The 19,779-nt window shown below is 43.8% G+C and overlaps 1 protein-coding gene across 24 annotated transcripts in view; it reads right to left on the bottom strand.

Annotated features, from left to right (window-relative positions):
- Positions 1-19,779, bottom strand: part of Kcnma1 (potassium calcium-activated channel subfamily M alpha 1) — an 888,761-nt gene that overhangs the window by 202,458 nt on the left and 666,524 nt on the right. For all 24 annotated transcript variants that reach the window (XM_048801821.1, XM_048801797.1, XM_048801798.1 and 21 more), the window contains exons 11-14: positions 7,731-7,841; positions 6,224-6,329; positions 4,407-4,489; positions 896-965 (exon numbers count right to left, since the gene is read on the bottom strand). In XM_048801821.1, coding sequence (XP_048657778.1) covers positions 896-965; positions 4,407-4,489; positions 6,224-6,329; positions 7,731-7,841 — 370 coding nt within the window. The remainder of the gene's footprint in view (positions 1-895; positions 966-4,406; positions 4,490-6,223; positions 6,330-7,730; positions 7,842-19,779) is intronic.

The following is a 19,779-nucleotide window of genomic DNA, read 5'->3' as shown; positions in this document are numbered from 1 at the left end:
AGGTACTGAGCAGCCTCCAGCTTTGAAGCTTCATTAAGGAGATAAGTGGTGCTATATCAAATAGAGCAAGATGTCACCTTCCCTCCCCCAAAGCTGTCTTCCAGGGAGTTCACTGACAGCCTGGGTGAAGGAGGAGAGGCTCTCAGCTCGGGCAAATTGGGAAGTAATCAGAGGGAAACAAACTGACCCCAGTGGATGTTTGCTGTTCCAATCCACCCCTACTTGAAGTTACCAGGAACATTCATTCCTTTATGTTCAGTCTGTGGGTAGCCAACTCTCTGTTCAATCTTTGAACTAACTCTGCAAATTCATATTATGGATTTGAGAATGTTATGGGTTTCTTCCTCCACCCGAGTTCTTTAGGCTTCTTTAAATTCCCCTGGCCTCAATGAAGTCCCAACACTTGCCTATGACATTAAGTGCTAAATCTTGGGGTACAAAACAGGGCTTCTCCCTCACTGATATTCTTCTGGGCATAAGGCAGAGTGCTGATTGTAAGGTAGGTATCGATAAATACTGACTGAAGAAATGACTGCCATACATAGAAATGAAGTGGTTGGGAATTAGGTGTGGATGGGATCTAAAAATACATCCACATTTCTGGGCCAAGCAGTTCAATAGATGCTTCCTGAGTACATATGGAGCTTCCTTCCAGAGACCCACTGCAAACACGTTGCTTATTCTGAAGAAATATCCCTTTGCTTTCTTAACCTTCACATTACATCTTTTACACAGGCTTTTGTGTGGCACGATGAATACATGCATGCACATACATACGTGTGTGTGTGTGTGTGTGTATGTGTGTGTGTGCATGTGTATCTGTATGGTGAGGCAGAGAGACTGGAACTGGACCCCAATATGTGGCTTCAGGCCTGGACGGCTCTCAGTGTAATACCTTGTTGTGATACTGCAGCATCTGAGTGATGATTCTGATCTTCGGGTGGTAGTTCTTTATGGAGATTACTCTGAAAAAGAGAGAACAAAAGCTGAGGCAGGGCCTGTCATCCCCATGGAGGCTGCTGGGAAGATGCATTTGATTATCTCCAAGTGGGGTCCAAGGTAGGACCAGCAGCCTGCGCCATCCAGGAGGCTGCAGGTACTAGGGCAGGTTAAACTATGCTCCCACCACTACCTTTGGGTGGTTTGAAATGGAAATCGCAAGACAGCTACAGTATGTATCTTGGGCATGAAAAATACGAGGGAACCCTTCGATGGCTCAGTGATGGCATGCGAGCCTGTGTGGGCTGATGGCGGGGGCTTTGGGACCAGGGTCACTGCTGACATAGACATCGAAAGCAAGTTCAAATCATGGTGCCTCTGGAGCTCTGCAATCTCCCACCCCAGGGACCAGCCTGGGGACAATCTGCTCAAGTTAACAACTTGAGACAACAATGACAAATCACACAAGCTGCCTGACAAATGGTTCTAATTGTCACACATACTTGGCAACACTCATGCACATGATTTCTAAACAAGTCTCTTAAGAGCAAGGACTCAGCCTTCCAAAGCTAATAGAGTCTCAATGATGACTTGAACACTGGTCAGAGATAAGTGCCAGCACCTGGTGGAGGTCACAATCTGGCCAAAAATTCCCTCCCATTTCCCTCAGTCTATATTGGGCATTAACCACTGCCCAACCCTCACTGGCACTCCTGTTCCTGTCAATCACAATGCTGAAAAGGGAGGAGCAGGGCACAGATGAATGGAAACACCTGGCCCCCAGTCACAGCTATTGTACTAATGAACTGGGTGACCTTCAGGAAATCCCTGGGCTCTCTGTTCCTGTTTCCTCATCTGGATACTGGGGGCAACAGTACCTGCTTTATTTACTTCACAGGCTTGGTATGAGTAGCAAATGGGAGACCAGATGTGAAAATGCTTTGAAATCATTAAAAGCTCTCTCCACGTGTAAGTTATGGTTTTTGTCATTACCGACCCTGTCAGGAGTGACATTGTACATTTCCTTATGTGACAAGGAAGGCTAAAGAATGGAATTACACAGAAAGGCCTACCTTCTAAGCCTAATCAGAAATACAAGTGCTCCCATCATGCCCACCCCCACAAACTTCCCACCAAGCAGCGCTCCCCTCCACTTCAGCCCTTTTTGTGCAAAGATGGAGAGAAGGCAGCCTGTGAGTCACTCTATCTGAAAAGCTGTAACTTGTGAATTTAGGGAATGGATCATGTGAAAGCCTCTCCTTGCACAAATCCACCCTGGGCTTTTTGCACTTGAAGGATTTCATTTTATTTTTGAAAAAGTGTTGTGTCGGGCCCCAGCATATAACTCAAGGACTTTGAGCCTCTGTCAGCCTTCGCGGGGCAGTTCATGGCATCAGCCAGTTTTCTGCATTAGCTCATTTCAAATGGCTCTTTGACATTTTAATTTCAAAAGGGGCAGATTGGTCTCATTAAACTAAGGAGGGAGGAGGATTATACAAATAAGAGAAAAACGGAGCCCATTTTTAACCCTGAGCTTCTCATTTCCTTTTGCTACCCAGGCCTTGGTTCTGGTACTGGTCCCTGGATGGATTAGTCACAATTCTGATACTACCTTTGTCCATGAGGATGACCACTTTGGCATCCTGCCAATCACCCTGGAACCTACCTATGTTTATTTTAACTTGATCCCCATCAGGGTTTAAACTGAATTTTGCAATGAAGAGAAATGCCCATCTCAAGCTACTTTTCATGTCAATTATTCATCTTTAGGGGGGAAAAATGTGGGCCAGCCCCAGACTTTTCTGAGGGATCAAAACCTTAAGTGTTTTTTTTTTAATTGTTGTAAATTTGAAAGATGATAAAGCCCAGCTCTTCTAAGGCGATGTTTTTGTCACTTAAAATGACAGAAAAAGTGTGTGAAGCTTCTCCCTACTCCACCCTCTCTGCAGCCTGGCCTGAGTTCATGCATGAACTTCCTTAGACGGACTGCATCAAGTGCACTGCCAAAGAAAAGTGAGTGGGAAGAGAAGATCCCACCAGATGCTGCCTGCCAGACACAGGGAACAGATGCTGTGGGCAGGACCTGCTCATCCCACATGCACCAGAGGAATTCCTCCACACCACTGATGGGAATGCTCATGTCACTTGGGGCCACTGATTAAAAGCAAAGACAAAGGAGATGTGAGCATTGGAATGACACAAAGGCAACTTCCCAACCTTCACCTTCAGGTAAATTCCCAGGACAGTAACACAAGCTGCAGGGAGAGGGAAGCCTTTGTCTGGATCAGAGGATGGCTGTTCACAATTAAGCCAGGGTTCCTGGGGATACAGGGCGGTGAAGTGTTTTCTCTGAGTTCATCCTCTCTCCAGAAGATTCTCTTGATTATTCCCTCCCAACTTAACTCATCTACAATTTATGCTAGAGAGGAGACAAATTCCAAAAGGGCTTTAACTACCTGGAACAAAATGTCTGGGCTTTTTAGTCATTTCATAACCATGGAATATAACTGCAAGTCTATGGAAAGAAGAAAAACAGGACAAATTTTCTTCTGCAAAGAGAGAAGAACAAGGTGGAGCTGGAGCAGGAATGAGCTCTAGATGGGCCTATCTCATGTTTAGAAAAGGCACTGGGAGGAGTTGTCCCAAAAGATCTCCCCAAGAAGATGCTGTGTTAAAATTTTTTTAAAAAAGAAAAGAAAAAAGAAAGAAAGAAAAGGAGAGGAGAGGAGAGGAAAGGAGAAATACTCTGTAGAACATTATCTCAGAGCTTCCTATTAATACTAAAACTAAATTCATTGAAAAAGCTCTCAGTGAGGAACACAAATTTTTGGCAACTGGTTCAAACAAGTTCTTAGTTGATAACCTCCTTGTTGGGGTGATGCTAAACTTGCTATAGATGAGCCAGCAAAGCTCCAGCTTTGCAGGCTTCTCAACCTCAGTGCTACTGACATTTTGGACTGGATAATTCTCTGTATAGGGGTTGCCTGAGCATTGTAGGAGGATTAATAGGATTCCTGGCATCTATCCACCAGATACCAGAAAGACCATCCTCAACTTAAATCATCTCCAGACATTGCAAAATGTCCCCTGGGGGGCAAATCTGTCTCCAGTAAAGACATCTGGGGTTCACTTCCCCTTGGAGATATGGTACGTTTATCCAGACCTGCACTCTTCTAAATTTATCTTTTCTTTTTAGTTTTGTCTCAAGAAATCTCAAACCCAAGACCATCTGAGAGCCCCAGAGATACCATCTGTTAAGGCTGAGCTTCCTGGTGGTGCCCTGGGCTCCATTACTTTCCTCCCCACCATGGCCTCAGCTCCCCATCAGGCCTCTGTGGAATGACTTATTGGGGAAAGGGGGACGGTCTCACAGATACTGTCCTCTGCAGACCCAAAAGGGCTGCACGTGGGCCTCAGAGGGCCAAACCTAAAGCCTTCCCCAGCATCCCCCACCCACCCCAAGTTACCTCATGATGTTGGAGGCATCTTCTGCATCTGGGTCAGCACAGTACTTGTTGGCAAGGATGAGACACGCATCTGCTGACTCTATCTGAGACACCAAAAGGAAAAATCACAGAACACAAACATATAAATAGCCATGCTCAACTGCAGTCTCTCTCTCTGTTGACAGTTCTTAGGGAAACTGGTGTTTTGCAAGGGCAGAAAATAAAAATTGTGAGAGATTATAGCATTTGTCAAAAGTGTAGGTTGCAAGTTCTCGTTACATTATAAACATTTCATCTTGTCGAGGTTGGTGGGTACAGAATGTACCTTGGTAATTACGCATGTCATTTGGCATAGCCACTTTCACGTAGGACTTCCAGATTTCTTTAAATACAATTAAGTAAGCCTTTCAATCCCCTCTACATCTCCTTTCTCAATTGTGTGTGCCATCATCCTAATTTTTCCAGCCTGGAAGTCAAGGTTGGTGGGCTAACCCCCTTCTTCTGGGTGACCAAGTTAACAAGAGTAGTTTGGGATTCAGAAATTTAGACTTCAAAGACCTTCATATAACCCATCCCACATCATCATTATCTATGTGTAAGAAGAAATCAGAGCCCTCAATTAGACAACAACTCCGTATTGTTTGGTACTCATTAGTATTCAGATAGTCAAAAGACAACAAACCTATTACATGAAATGATTCATTACAGATGAACTCAAAATACAACCTACTGACTTATGTAAACATAAGCCAAGAGGGGTTTGTTCCTTAGAGGGAACCCTGAGTTTGATGTGCTAATAATTGCTTGCATTTAAATTAGGTCCATGAACAATAACTATTTTCTCTGTTCTCATAAGATTTCACATGAGCCTTAACTTGGGTCATGTCTGGTTAATATTAAAATTAACTGGCCCAGGTTAGCATACTCATTCTCATGCTGGCTCGGGCCTACAATCTGTCACACTTGGTATGCTGTACTTACTACCATTCCTGCATTTGGTGGAAGGGCATGGTTTCCTCCATGGTATGTCACAAATTTTCTCTACATTTCTTTAATAATGCAAAGAATTTACACAAATCTTTTGGATTATTCATGATTGTCAATTATATAATTTACACAAGTATGTGGCGCCCACAGTTAGCCTTTAGACTTCAGTGGATTCCCATTATTAATGTACCCCCACTGGCATGCAAATATTGACCATGTTTACAAAATCAATATTAAATGAATAAAGTAGCAGATGCCATTTTGGTATGTCCCCTTCCTGTCCTACCCTCCGGTATATTTTATGAGAAAAGTCTAATAGTAGATTCTAGAAAAAATGATTTTCCCATTATCAAGTGATGTCAGATACCTGCAAGTTTAGTTTTGTATCTTGCAATGGTGGGGGAAAGGAAGCTCAAGATGTTTTATGACTTCATACAATTTTACTTTATACCTTACCCTAATGTTTCTATGTAAACAATAGATGTTGGAGCTATCTTGAATCCAATTTAAGTAATCAAGGTAGGAATTAAGGATTATTTTGTTGACTATAAGACTCTTGAGTCTGAACGACTGGTCTACTTTCTTTTATATTGAGGGAACCAGCAAAATAAGTTTCATGTTAAGACTAGTCCAAGCATGGAGCACCTATAGGTGGCCTACCATGTGCCAGCAGCTGAGGTCCTGGGGCCAGTGGAAGGGTGATTTTAAGGTTGGTAGTGTCTAGTCTAACTTATCTCAGTCAGTGTTTAGGAGATGACCACTGGCCATCCTGGAGGCACATCCCCTGAATGAAGTCTGACTCCCCTGCACTCTAAGATGGAGCAAAGCAGAAGTCACCTCTTCCTCCTTACCTTGACTCTTGCAAGATCATGCGGATTGAGGACTGAACCCTGATAAAATTCCACCTGAGTAAAATGTCGTTTGAATAGAGCTTCAAGCTCCAGGTTAGGGGAAATGCTGCACAGGGAGAGAAAAGAAACAGCCATTGGTTATCATGGACCCAGGATCTCAGCCTCCATACCTCCCTTCTCTTAAGTGCCCATAGGGAGACCTGGAGAGAGGCTCTGACCTTTAAAGGAACCTCTTTTCTTATAAATAAAAAGATCACTCTTAAAAAAAGTAAAAGCCCAGCCCCAGGGCAAACCAAATCCAGTACCCAGGTAAAATAGCAAGGCTTTTGGCCTTTACAAAGGCTGTGACCTTTTGGTTTGGCATGAATCGGGCCTCTCTTTTATGAGTGGAGAACTGGTTGTGAAATCAATGTGATGGCTAATTTCATGTCAACCTGATTGGGCCACCACAGCAAGTTGCCCAGTGTGATCACAAAGGTGTTTCTCAATGTGGTTAGAATTCGAATAAGCGAACTCGGGAAAGTAGATTACCCTTCTTGGTAAGTGGGCATCACCCAGTCCACTGAGGGTCTGAGTACAACAAAAAGGGAGAGGGAGGAGGAACCTGTCCCTTTTGTTTCCTCCCTGGCAGCTTGCCTTGGGACGTCTCATCTCATCTTCTCCTGCCCTCAGACTATGATTGATAGCATTGGCTTCCCAGGTTCTCAGACCCTCAGACTCAAGTGGAATCACACCCCCATCTCGGTCTCCCATTTGCAGATGGCAAAGTGTGGGACTTCTCAGCCTCCACAATCAAGGGAGCTAATATATCTCATAAATCTCTCTATATATAAACAGACACGTGTGTGTAGTTATAGGTAGATAGAGTTATAGGTAGATATAGAGAACTCTATCTCCATCTCTGTCTACTGAATCTCTGGAGAACCCTAACTAACAGAGTGAGAGATTAGCCACCGCTTCACTTAGCCAAGTCACCCTGCACTGGAGCCCTTCCTCTGCTTCTCTGCCTCATGGATTTCTAATACCCCAAAACCCAGATCAAATAAGTGTCACCTCTGAGCAGCCACAGACAGACTTGATTTGCCCCCAGGACTATTCTTGATTCACATACCCTACATATCACACTTCTGAGTGCTGAGCCATAAAGGTACCTTTCCCATTGAAGGACAATGATTTAAAAAGTGTTTGGCCTATTTATTCATTTAATTCTGCAGAGCTGAACAATACCCACTCTCTAGTATTTAAATGTTAGGCAAATGTTGACTTAGCACAGTTGCTGGCACATAATAGGTTCTCACTAAATAGTGTCTCCTAGGCAGGCCCTACTCTCATTGGCCAAGACTGCTGCTTCCTTCTCCATTGACTATAGTGCTCTGCGAGGAGGCCTGCAGGATCATCATGACTTAGTGAATTCTACCTGATCACCAACTGTCCCCATCCCCACCTCAGGCACTCAGGGAGGAGCACACAGTGGTTGGAGGGTCTGGGGACAGCAGCAGGCTCTTACTTGTGAAGAAAGACGATCTCCACGTTGACATCATCCCGATCCTTGTGCAAAAAGTCCTTCAGGAAGTTGGAAACACTTTCCAGAGTGATGTGTCCACAGACCACAATGTGCCTGAACAGGAGAGGCTAGTTAGATCAGGCCAGGCCTGGGACGATGACCCCTCCCCCCCACGCCCTGGCAAGGCAGAGCAAGCGTAGCAGCTGTGGGGAAGGTTCACCTCCTCCCTCCACCTCGTAAAGCCCAGCACCCGTCCCCGAAGGGCTGTGTGGCAAAGCAGCAGTACTAGCAGGTGCTCAGAGACTTCGAGACAGAAAAGGCATATGGGCTTCTCACCTGATGCCGCACAAAATCCTATTAAAAGCCTAACCGTTTGGCCAAGTGGTTTTATGCATTTAACAATAAGTGACATTATGCTTGCGCTTAAATGCTGCATTATCAAGTCCCTTGCAGATTCATATCTCTCCCTTTCTGCCCACAAAGCGTCCTCCCGGGAGATTTACCGTATGAGTCTTGGTTTATGACACAGAGCTTATCAGGTAATGAGATAACAAATCTTGCTGAAACGATGATTTTGTGTGTAAGAAAGCGGACTTTTATCAGGGTGGCTAATGTGCGGCTTGACACGTTATAGGCTCGGCTGGCCATAAGCAGTAAAAAGGAAATTTTGCATTTTTCCACCATAACTTCTCCGACAATGGGGGCATGTAACACTTTACAGTAAGTGAGCATTACTCAGGGCTAAATGGGGATGGGATGCTTAAGGAATCGCTGATCACCCGCTGGCTGCCTGTCCCAGAGGACCACCTCCTTGGGGTGCTTGGGACTTCCAAGTGAGCCAAAGGAATTTGACCATAAGATAGGGGAAAGCCAGGAAGGAATGAGGCTGGAATGCTTGCCTTATCCTAGGGTGGTTTGGACTTCTGTTTCCAGAAATAGTGGCTCTTTCTGAAGAGATGACACCCTCTCCAGAGCTGTAGTGACAACAGTTCCTGCAATATCTCTTGGGCTCCTGGACCAATCTGACCTTGGCACCAGGCTTTCCCATGCCCACTTGTTTTTGTCATTCGATGCCCAAGCCAGAATAAGCACTTTGATGCTAGAGTTAGCCCTAAGGCCAAAAGCCAGGGCCTGAATGTGCAGTTGCAAGGGGGTCCACTCATCCTGTCCCTGTGCCCCTCAAGCTGACAGTGACGGGGGCAGGATCTCTAGCTGTGCTTTCCGAAGAGGGCAGGTGGTAAACACATAGCGAGGCAATTTCCTGGGTAAGATTTAGAATGGTCAGGTCCTTTGCACTTCATAATTGCTCTGTGCACATTGCAATAAGGCAGCATGCTCATTGGCTGGAGGCAGCTCATAATGGGAGGCAGCGATGATGGCTTATGTGATGTTCCATTAGCTGCCATTACAAGAGCCTGCCCTTTTGTGGTAATTTGGTGCTTGACTAAGTATGTGAGAATAATGTAGTAAACTCATTGGTGAATGGATAATGATGCAGAACAAAGAGTAAATCAATAATATGCACGACGCAGTTAATAATATCACCATTATGGACTGTTATTGTTACGGTGGTGCACTTAGCGATCAGGTGAGCAGTGGCCATCAAGGGGGAGGGAAGAGTGTCATTGAGCTCCTTCAGAAGAAACAACTTAACAAGATCACTTTGCCCTCTAGCCGGTACCTGCTAGATTAGGGGAGATCCCTTGGCAACTCATCCAAATTCCATCCCTGACCCCCTCCTTACTATAAGGCTGTGAAATATAACATATATAAGAAGATATAACATAAAGACTTAGATTATATACATTTTTATTATGTCATATCTTACAGTGTTTCTTGACTATGACAAAACAGGCTACCCCTGAATGTGCATGTTCTGAATAAGATTTCCAATTGTGAATTCACTAGGTATGCTGAGAAAGTGACTGAGAAACAGGATTCCCCTCTTTACTCACCTCTGCACAAATGGTAATAGGTTTTCTTGGTGCCATGCTAACGCTTTCTGCCTGCAGATGTCCAAGATTAAGTACAAGGCCACCATAAATCTGACTATCGGTATCCATCCCCATAGCTGAGGCTGCCATTTCTATGAGAAAGCAAGCCAGACAGGAATCCCTGCCCTGCTACCAAGGATGCACGGCATCCAGGGTAAATTCCTTATTCCTGTTCAGTGTGTGAGGAAGATGAGAGGTTAACACCACCCCATCAGCCTCCTGCACCAGGCACTGTGAAGTTAAAAGTTTCATACAAGCATATGTCTGGTTATTATTCAAAGCCAGACTCAAATCAATGATAGGTCTGAGGAAATGCCCAGACATTCATCCTTCCTATCCTGTACACAAAGAAGTGAATGAACATCTGTCAGAAATGCTTCTTCCTCTTCAGAAATGATACATGCCTAGGAGAGATGTGTGTGAAGTGGCAGAGGAGGAGATGAGCTGCCCCCTCACCTTCCAATCAAAGGCTCAGCTGGCTGATTTATTCAGTCTTAGAAAAAGTCAGGGTTCTCTTACTTGAAAATGTGCCGGGTACTTATAAAATATATTCCAATGCAATCAATATTATCCCTTAAGCCCTTAATTAGCTTTCACTTCTCTTAAGAAGTAGACAAATGCTGGCAAGAGAGAGGAGAAAAAAAGAGATTGACTTTTTTTTCATTTGGTGCTAGCTGTCCAATACCATTCTAGACAATTGAAAATATATATCTTTTAGCTACAGCATGATTTCTGGGGTAGAGAAGAGTCCTTATCAAAAAGGAAAAAAAAAATCTTCCTTCAACATAATTGGTATTTTTGCTCAGGAAAAAAAAAAGTGAGATTGATTGAAAGCAGATTGCCTTTTTTTTTTTTTTTTTGCCCAGGGAGAGTTATTAGGTACATTATCATGGCAACCTTGAAGAACCCATATTGTTCCAATCTGTCCTGTATCTGATTTGAAGATTTATGGCCTCCCCCTTTCATGCCAATAATCATTTCCTCCATTTTGTTTTCCATACAGTGGAAGTTATCAAGGAGCTCGCATATTGAAAATGTTTGAATGCAGTTAGAATTGATGAATGGGAAGACACCGACTCGGTGACCCAGCATCCGCATTGGAGGATCTGCCCCCACCAGCCTGTGTCTGCAGAAGCACCAGAGGCCCTGAAGGAGCACAAGGATGGATGGTGAACAGGGAAAATTTATTTTCCAGAAATATTTTCCGCATTTGAAAATTCTGGGGGCAGGAGCTTGGGGAAGGATAGTACTACAGGGAGAAGAGATGCAAAATTTATGGTATCCTCAATTATTCAAAATATGATTGAAAATATTGTAAGACTGAGAGCAGGTTGTGCCCTCCATAGACACAGTGATGATTACTCTTATGACATGATTTGAAGAAGGCCAAAAAGATCCCTAACCAAAACGATCTCTGTTGGGTTCTATGACACCAGCAAATTTACCAAATGAGATTAAGACTCTGATATCTGGCACTAAATAACTTGTTTTGGACAAGGGATCAGTTTTGCATTTTACAACTCACAAGACAGAGTCTTTTGAGGAGCTGGAGCTAGCACATAATTCATGAGGTTAGCCCAAGAATTGATTTAAAGAGACGATGCAGGTAAGGGCCTAGCAAAGAGCTTGCGCATTGTAGGCATTTTAAAATGGCAGGAGTCAAGTGACATCTTTTGCCTCAGTGTGTGGCAGAAATAAACTGTTTTGTGCCCCTTACAGTCTCACCTAATCCTCAAAAAAATGTGTGTTCCTACTATCTGCAGCTTTTCAAAGGACCTCTCCATACCTGAGTCTCCTTAAGTCTCATGCCTGACACCCCACAGAAAGTAAAAGTGACTTTCCCAGGATGCAGTCCAGGTCTCTGACTCTAATTCTAAGAGGGAGGTGGTAAGGGAAGGCTGTGGCTATTTCAGCTCCTGCAGGACAGGGAGGACTGGGCCAATAAGAGGTTCTTCTGGATTCATGGTGAGTGCATGTCCCAGGGGCCCTCAATGGTTCAGAGGAGATGTTTGGTGAGATTGGGTGGGGGATACAGAGATGAACCTCACTTAAAACAATATCATTAGAGATTCTGGCTGCATGTGGTCAGTTAGGACAGAGAGTTCAAGACAGCAAAGTTTGAACTATACAGAAATCATAAATCCTACTGGTCAGGTCTACACCAAATTTTAAATTCATTAATACATTTTGGTGAACCAAGGGTCTACAAAGTAGTGTAAATATCTATTTGAGACAATTGTGCATCATGTCTAGTTTAGGATGTTCTCACCACTCCAGGAATCATATATGAGTCATTTACAATGGGGAATATTTAGACAAGTTAAGCTCTGAAGTTATCTAAAGTTGCTCCCATCTGTGGCTCTGGATGTAAACTTTTTCAGCCCTCTGGCAATCTTCAAGACTGATTTCTATGGGGCCTGAGCACTCGGTTTTTGAAGATGGCCAATAGACTTAAAATAATAACTGTGTTTGATCTGATGATTTTTTTTTTTTTGGCTTTTAAAGGTTTGTTTAGTTCTGTGAGGAAATATTTCTTGGGAAAAAGTAGCATAAATTATTAATGATAGACTTAAAAGATCCATCTCAGATACACAAGGAAGAATCTTAAATGCCAAAATTGAGGCAGATGGCATTTTCTGGAAAGGAGTTAATGATCCGTTAAGAAGTACTTGGTTTGGGTTAGTCAGGAGTTGGAAACACTGGTGGGTCAGGGAATAGCCATGGTATCATGTGGTTGAATGTGATGTTGTAAGAAAAAGGATATTTGACTGGACATATCACCAGAAAATTACCACCTGCCTATTTCCTGGGCACATCTGCATTAAATATACGGTGCAGTGCATCTCCCATTATTAAGTATCAGGAATGCAGCCCCTCACATCCTCCTCAGCCATTCTGCTCCCTCCTTGGTGATGGGCCAGAAAGCTGGAATGCCCATGTTTCACTCAGTTCCACAGAGGTCTCCTAGGGTGCACATAGGACAGGAGGGGCAGCTACCAGAAGGGAATGTGCCTATGAATAAGGCACCCAGAGATCCAGTGAGGATGAGTTTAGTTCAATTTTAAATGGAAATTGACAGATTTTTAAAAAGCATCAGGTAGTGGTTTTTAGAGCCACTAGCTTTGAAAAAGTGAACAATGACAGTGTGATACCGATCGGTCCCCTCTCACATTATCAGGTGTATCTTAATGTCAGAATGCCTTTGAAAAATATGCCTTGTTTGCTCGATGGGGAAACTTAGGCCCAGCCATTTGGAGCAAGGTAGGTATCAAACCAAGATTGACCCCCTCTTTTGATGTCTTCTAAAGAGAGGAATCAGCCAGTGCTGTGGAAATGACCCTGGGACAGGAACCCGGAGAGTGCACAGCCAGGCTTTGTGACCATGAACCAAATTCCATAAAATGAAGAGTCGGAGGGGCTATAGCCAGCAGCCCTCTCCAGTTCTCTGCCCCCGCCCTAGTTCACGCCATCGTTTTATCTTGTCTAGACATCCGCCATCGCTTCCTAATTGATTTCCCTGTTTACTCTCCCCACATCCCCAGGCCCCCAAAAAGCTAAAGAGCAAGGACTGAAGCAAATCCGACAACCATCAGATTCTGCAAGGGTGGGAAGGTCTTAGATCTCTCCTGACAGAGCCTAGCTCTAAGAAGACAATGTAAAATGCACAGCTCTGGGCTGTTTATTTTTAAAGATACTATATCCATTTTTACTGGAACAAGTATAAAGAACTTAAAAAACCCATAGCTATCCTGTCACAATAAATCATACAGAGTAAATTGAAAATCCTATACAGCTTTCTCTGAATACATTGTGCTCACTTTGTCAAAGAGGTAGATGAAATGTGGCATATATTGATCTAGATGTCTCTGTAAAACTATAATATTTATATCAAATACATATGCTAGGCTCTCTTCTGTCTTTCTGCCGAGGCTTGTAATCAGGCTCTCACCATCCCACCTCTTCCCAGTGCCTCCCACCTGTGGTAGCCCCTGGCACGGGGGGGGAATGAATTTTAAGCAGTGCTTGGCAAAGGGAATGAACATTTTATCAAAAAAGAAGCTGGATGGTTAGAGACTCAACAACCCACGCCACATGGTGGTCAGCACAAAAGGCGTCTATTCTCCCTCTTAGATTGAACTTGAACTTCACAGTGTGTGCAACTTTCTGACTCTTATCTGAGCTGGGCTGCATTCTGTCTCACCTGGTAGTGTTTTCTTGGCCTTCTGTCATGTGATTTGGGTCATGCCCTTCACAGTCACTATTCTACAGCTTGGTTTTATTTGGTTTTGTTCTTAAGGATCAATATCCCCCTGTAGAAAAGGAAGAGGCTAACCCAACTCCTACCTTCCCACTTCCTCCTTTACTGACAGCCTGTCCCCAAGAGGCTGACTTCCATGTGGGGGAGGTTACCACCAGCAGGCTGCATCAGTCTCATCCTGCCAAACCACCCCAGGTCCTTGTCAGGGCCCCTCAGATTTTCTGGATTTTCAAGTCCTCTTTGTTGTCCAATGGGCTGGTTGGCAGAGTTAGCTTTGCCTGGACACCCTAGGCAGAAACTGAGCAATTGGTAATTGCTAGAACCACTGGCTGATTCAACCATCTCCAATCGACTCCCCTGCTTCAAGTTTGTGAGGCAGCTGTACATGAAGTGAAAAAGAAAACAACTGAGAGTATCATGTCTGTAACCCTAACCCTCACTATAACCATGTCCTGTTAAAAGAAAGAAAGAGAAAAAAAAAAAAAAACAAGGAGTTTCAGTGATAAGATAATTTCCTACCCTTGGCCACATCTAGTACTTTGCTAATCACAAAGGAAGGAAATGCATTCTCCCTCCTAGTGAGGAAGAGAATAAAGTAATCATCTTATCCAGCTGTCAGCAGAGCTATTCTGGAGGAAGCAGGCTGTTTTTTTGTTTCCCAAGATGGGGGCAGAAGGCAGAGCAAATAGACCCCAACAGTGAAACAAAGGCACCTCTGTAAATAGAGCCCAAGGTCAGGGAGAAGACTACTGGTAGACCCAGCAGAGATCCCAAAAACACTCTGCACAAAGGTAACCCATTCTATTATATGCAGACAGTCAGGACCTAAGCCACACTAGAGGATCTGCGTGTGTACATCCACCATCCCAGATCACAATCAGATCCCGACAAATAGATCATGCACATAATTATAGTCAGTCCAATAGACATAATTGTCAGGTCATTAGTGAGGAAAGATCACACATCTTTTTAGCTTATGAACTACATAGAGCCTCTGTGCAAGTCTTAATAAGTTCTGGGAACCTCTACGTAGGGGATGTTGGTTGTTTTACTTGTCTGGCATACATCCTCCCCTCTGTCATTGGGCTCTCACTTTTAATTACAAATAGAGTGGGATGTCTTATTGCGATTTCATGCATGCCTTCCATGCCCATGCAAGGCCAATCGGTACTTTTAAATCTTGCAAGGAGTGAAGCTGTGAGAGTCCAATCATCCTAATGGCAAAATCCTGTCATGACTACCCACAAGGTTTGGCTTCCTGGATCTCAGAGATGCGTCTCTGAATCTTTTCTGAACCTTCTGGGATCTTTCTCTTCAGTTTTGCTTCAGATTCTGTAAGGTACTCTACCCTTGAAAAAATAATTTTGTTTTGTGCTGAAATTGGCAGAAATAAATTTCCATAGCCCACCATCAAAAAACCATAAGTGATAGATTTGTTTACCTCTGCTTTTGTTTCTCATTTAATTTACACAATGACCAGTAGGCAAGTATCATCACTACCATTTTGTTTTCTTCTCATTTCCTTTCTTTCTCCCAGGAAGAGGAACAATACAACCTTCATAAGTGAGCAATCCCATCAGTACTGAACTCTCACAAATTGCACTGGTTCTTTCTTGGGTCACTCGCCACACCCTCAACCCTCTGCATTTTATTAATGCCATTACTTTGGGTTTGGTCCTTGGACATTTTTTTAATGAGCCAGGTTACCCCTGACCTGACTCCTTCAATCCTATTGAAATTGTCTTGGTATTCTGCTATTTCAGAGAAACTGGGATAGTAAATGGCACTCTCCTTCTTTCAGATCAAAGCAGATTAGCCACTTGATGATGCTGTAACTGAACAAGCAAGGACTGGGAGATGAGAAGACAAGGCAGACAAAGGTCAGCCTTAACCTTAGGGAATGAAGGTGGAATAAAGGGGAATGAGTCCAAGCAAAGAAGGTTTTATCACTTCATCTGTGGAGAGGGTTTTAATTTGCAAAGGGAGCCCCCAACTTCTCTGCCCACACCCCTGAAAAGTCACTCATCATGGCTCTAGAACACTAGACAACACTAGCTGCATTGGTCTCTATACTATTTTAATAAACACTGCTGTTGGGGTTGACCCTCCCATAGTGATGCATCCTTCCCTTGTTCTCCAGCCATCTCCAAGGGATTGGCTCAGCTAGCAAAAACTGTCATTCACTCTGAGTAGACCCAACATACATACAGAGAGTCCCCAACTTAAGATGAGTCCACTTGCAATTTTTCAACTTGACAGTAATGCAGAAGTGTACCCATATAAACACTCTGCAGTCCCCCTTCACTATAGCATTAAAAAAATTGCATGATATGTTGAATATTTCATTCTAAAAAAGGCTTCGTGTTGGATGATTTTGGCCAACTGCAGCCTTATGTAAGTGTTCTGAGTATATTTAAGGTGGGTTGGGCTGAGCTATGATGTTCAGTAGGTTAAGTGCATTAAATGTATTTTGACCTGTAATATTTTCATTTTATAATGGGTTTATCAGGATGAAACCTCATCAAAAGTTCAGGAACATCTGTACTCTCCCCTGTATGAGCAGAATTCCAGCACTTGTTACACACAAGAGCCACAGGCTTGGAGGCTTGCTGGGGCATGGCACGCCCTAGCAAGATAATTGTGGAGTATGGAAAGAAGCAATCGTCAGGGTAGCCCCAGCAGCTCTTCAACTCTCCCAAATCTCCCTTCACCCCTCCTCTCCTGGGTCCTTCATTAGAGCCATAGGTTTTCAGTGCACACAGGCACTCTGCTGTTAACTCTTCCCTAAACTGCTCCGGTGGGCACATTCAGCCATGTGAATTATCACATACTTTTAGGAGTATTCCCTATAATGGGCTTCCTGCTTTCATGATTATTTCACACCTTCGTGATTTTATTGAACAAAATTCCTGCCAAAAGAGCATTTCACTGTGATGGTGCTCCTACATAATTGAGCTTCTGTTTAGCTGTCACTGGTTCCTTGGGTGGTTCTGATTGGTCAAGGTCTCAGATAAGCTCCAAGAGAGAATGCATCACATTCTCTTGCTCATCCTTTCAACAACAGAGACAGGCACAGTACCTGGCACATGGTAGGAGTTCAAATGGCGGTTTTACTGAATCTGTTCTAGATGTTAGCTGGCAATATGCCTATGGGGTTGCTATCGGTCAACTAAGGCCGTAAAACCTCTCAGAGATGGGCATGCATTTATCTCTGAACTGCCTGCACATCTCCCTGTTGAAAGGTATTGGGGCAGGGGGTGATGGAGATTATTTTCACTGACAATCAGTACCCATATTCAGAACAGTCCTTACAGTTCTAGGGGTGAGAGTAGGGCACTGTCATGCAACACCAACCCCAGACTTGGAGACTCAACCCTGACAGCAACAGACAGATTTCCGTGACTCTCAGGCTGCATTGGTCTCTATACTATTTTACTAAAAAGAGACACTAGACTTGGCCAGTTAGAAAGTTTCCTGATTTATTTTCAGAATTCAATGACAGCAGCCATGGGATGGACCCCAAATCTATGAAGAACTGCTTTGAACAGCTCTGGAAAGACTTTTAACAGAATGAATGACATAGCAGAACTTAGTCTCAGATGGTTACATTTGTTCCTGAGAGGCTACAGCTTCCTAGCAAGGAATCACTCAATCAAATATGAGGTTGAGCAGAAAGAATCTTCATGGATTATAATTAGAAAAGTCACAATCAGAGTTCTTTTTTTTTTAATGGAAGAAAGAATACTTGAGAGCAAAAGTCTAGGTTTGAATATGACTTATTTTTTTTTAAAGGTACACAGTTCATCTCCCACCTACACTTCTATTCTTGTTTTCAGAACAATAGCTGGAACATTTTGATAAGTATGTGGAAGGCAAGAGAGACAGCGGGAACACGGAGGGGGGCAGGACTTCATTCCATCAGTATTATCAGGAAATTGATTTAATATGCATCCAAGTCTCTTTTGATAGAGTTTCAAATTTGAAAGGGGCTGAAGAATCTGAAGCAGATGCCAAGAAAGAAGTGCCACATCCACACCCACAAAGACCCCTCCCGCTAGAAAGGGATACCTGGCACATCCCATTATGACTCAGTGTCCAATGACAAATGTCTCCTCTCTCTTGCCTCTCAGTGCCGGGTTTCAGGAGTAGGGTCATTTTCCGAAAGTATTAGGGCAATCACATTTTTTTTCCTTCATTCCCCCAAAGTTTAATGCTAATCAAAGCAGAATGCTTAATCAGTCCAAGATGGCCTGTCAACTCGAATTATCTATTTGTCTTCCTATTTACTGTGTCTGTCTGTCTACAGTTCTTCATATCTCTGTGAAGATCAGTTATTGGGGCCTGTGTTTCCTTCTGACTAGAATCGCTACCAGATGATCCTTCCTGGTGATATGTTGATGATTTGCTAATTTATGGCTTTTAAAATCTAGGAATCCAAAGACATTGCCTGGGAGTCACGTGGGCCAGGAGCACTGAATGGCTTTACTTGACAAGGGATCAAAGATTGTGTAAAATGCAAAGCTTCGGTCACATTTCAACCAGAGCAATGTCTGTGATAGAGGAATTGTAAACGACATCTTATAGGAAACATCCCTCACAAGAGCAGTCCGCCCTTTGCAGCCCTCAGAGAAATGAGAGTGATGGTTGCCGGAGACACACGTAAACAGGAAAGGAAGGGAGCCCACGGTATCAGCCTGGGTCAGCGCCATATGAATCAGTGGAATCCTATTTCCAGGCGCTAGAGGCCATGTCTTCTCAGAAAGCAGAGATGGAAACAGGACTGTAGGAATACTGTTGCCTCCAGGAAGCAGGAGAGGTTTAATCGAGATAATCTGTGAGGTCAAACTTCCCAACCACTTAGGTGGCCAAATAGCTCAAGAGAGAGAAAGAGAGCTGTGGCATTTTTATAGGTTTACAGAAATCCATCCAACCCCTATGCCCAGCATGGACCAATACTCAATAAACATGTGGCATGGATCAATGTGAGGCATGAATCATACTAACTCTAAGGCAGGGGTGACCATGCAGGGGTAGACTCAAGGAGTCTTTGTAGAGATAATCCATGTCCTGGCTCAGAGGAGCCTTGATGATTCCAAGTCCTTTAAAAATTTGATCTAGAACCACAGCACACAAAATATGAGTGTGGTGCAGAAAACTGAGTGGGAGTTCACCTTGAACCAGGCCAGCCGGGCAGGGGGAGAATGAACATGGTTTTCGAGAGGAAGAAAAGATCTGAGTGAGATGAACAGCTTGTTTCTTATAAAAGCAAAAACACAGTTCAATAAGGACCCCACAAGGAGACCAGCGAGGATTTGCAGGAAGCCCTCTCATGATAGGTTGGAGTATACAGCTCAGAGAGATCAGAGCCTGAGAGGAAGTATAGTCACCTCTGCATCTGAAATCTTACATAAAATGGCACTGGATTTGAATATACCTACCCACAGCCTGAGCATCAGGGAGGGTTTTCCTGAATTAGGGTTTGCAGGTGAAAACTATTCTTCAAACCAGGATGGGGGTGTGGCAACCTCATCCTGGAGACCCTTCCCCACATTAATTACTCTCTTTCCTGCCCCCCTTTGTGTGCTCCTTGTCTTTATGACTCATTCCTCTCTGTGTGTCCTCTCAGAGTTTGAATACAAAGATCAGTAGAGCCATTCAAACCCATCCCATTCTCTGTGTCCCAAACACCTGGCCTAGAACTGCCCCAATTTGGGGGCACTGAAGCCCCATCCTGGTAAACGCAGGCCCCGAGGGCTCCCCAGCTGGACCATCTCCACCCAGCAGGTTATAGTACGTGGAT

The sequence above is a fragment of the Marmota marmota genome, unplaced genomic scaffold (assembly GCF_001458135.2).
Source record: "Marmota marmota marmota unplaced genomic scaffold, marMar, whole genome shotgun sequence".
Lineage (NCBI taxonomy): Eukaryota > Metazoa > Chordata > Mammalia > Rodentia > Sciuridae > Marmota > Marmota marmota.
This window is presented reverse-complemented; position numbering and strand designations above follow the sequence as displayed.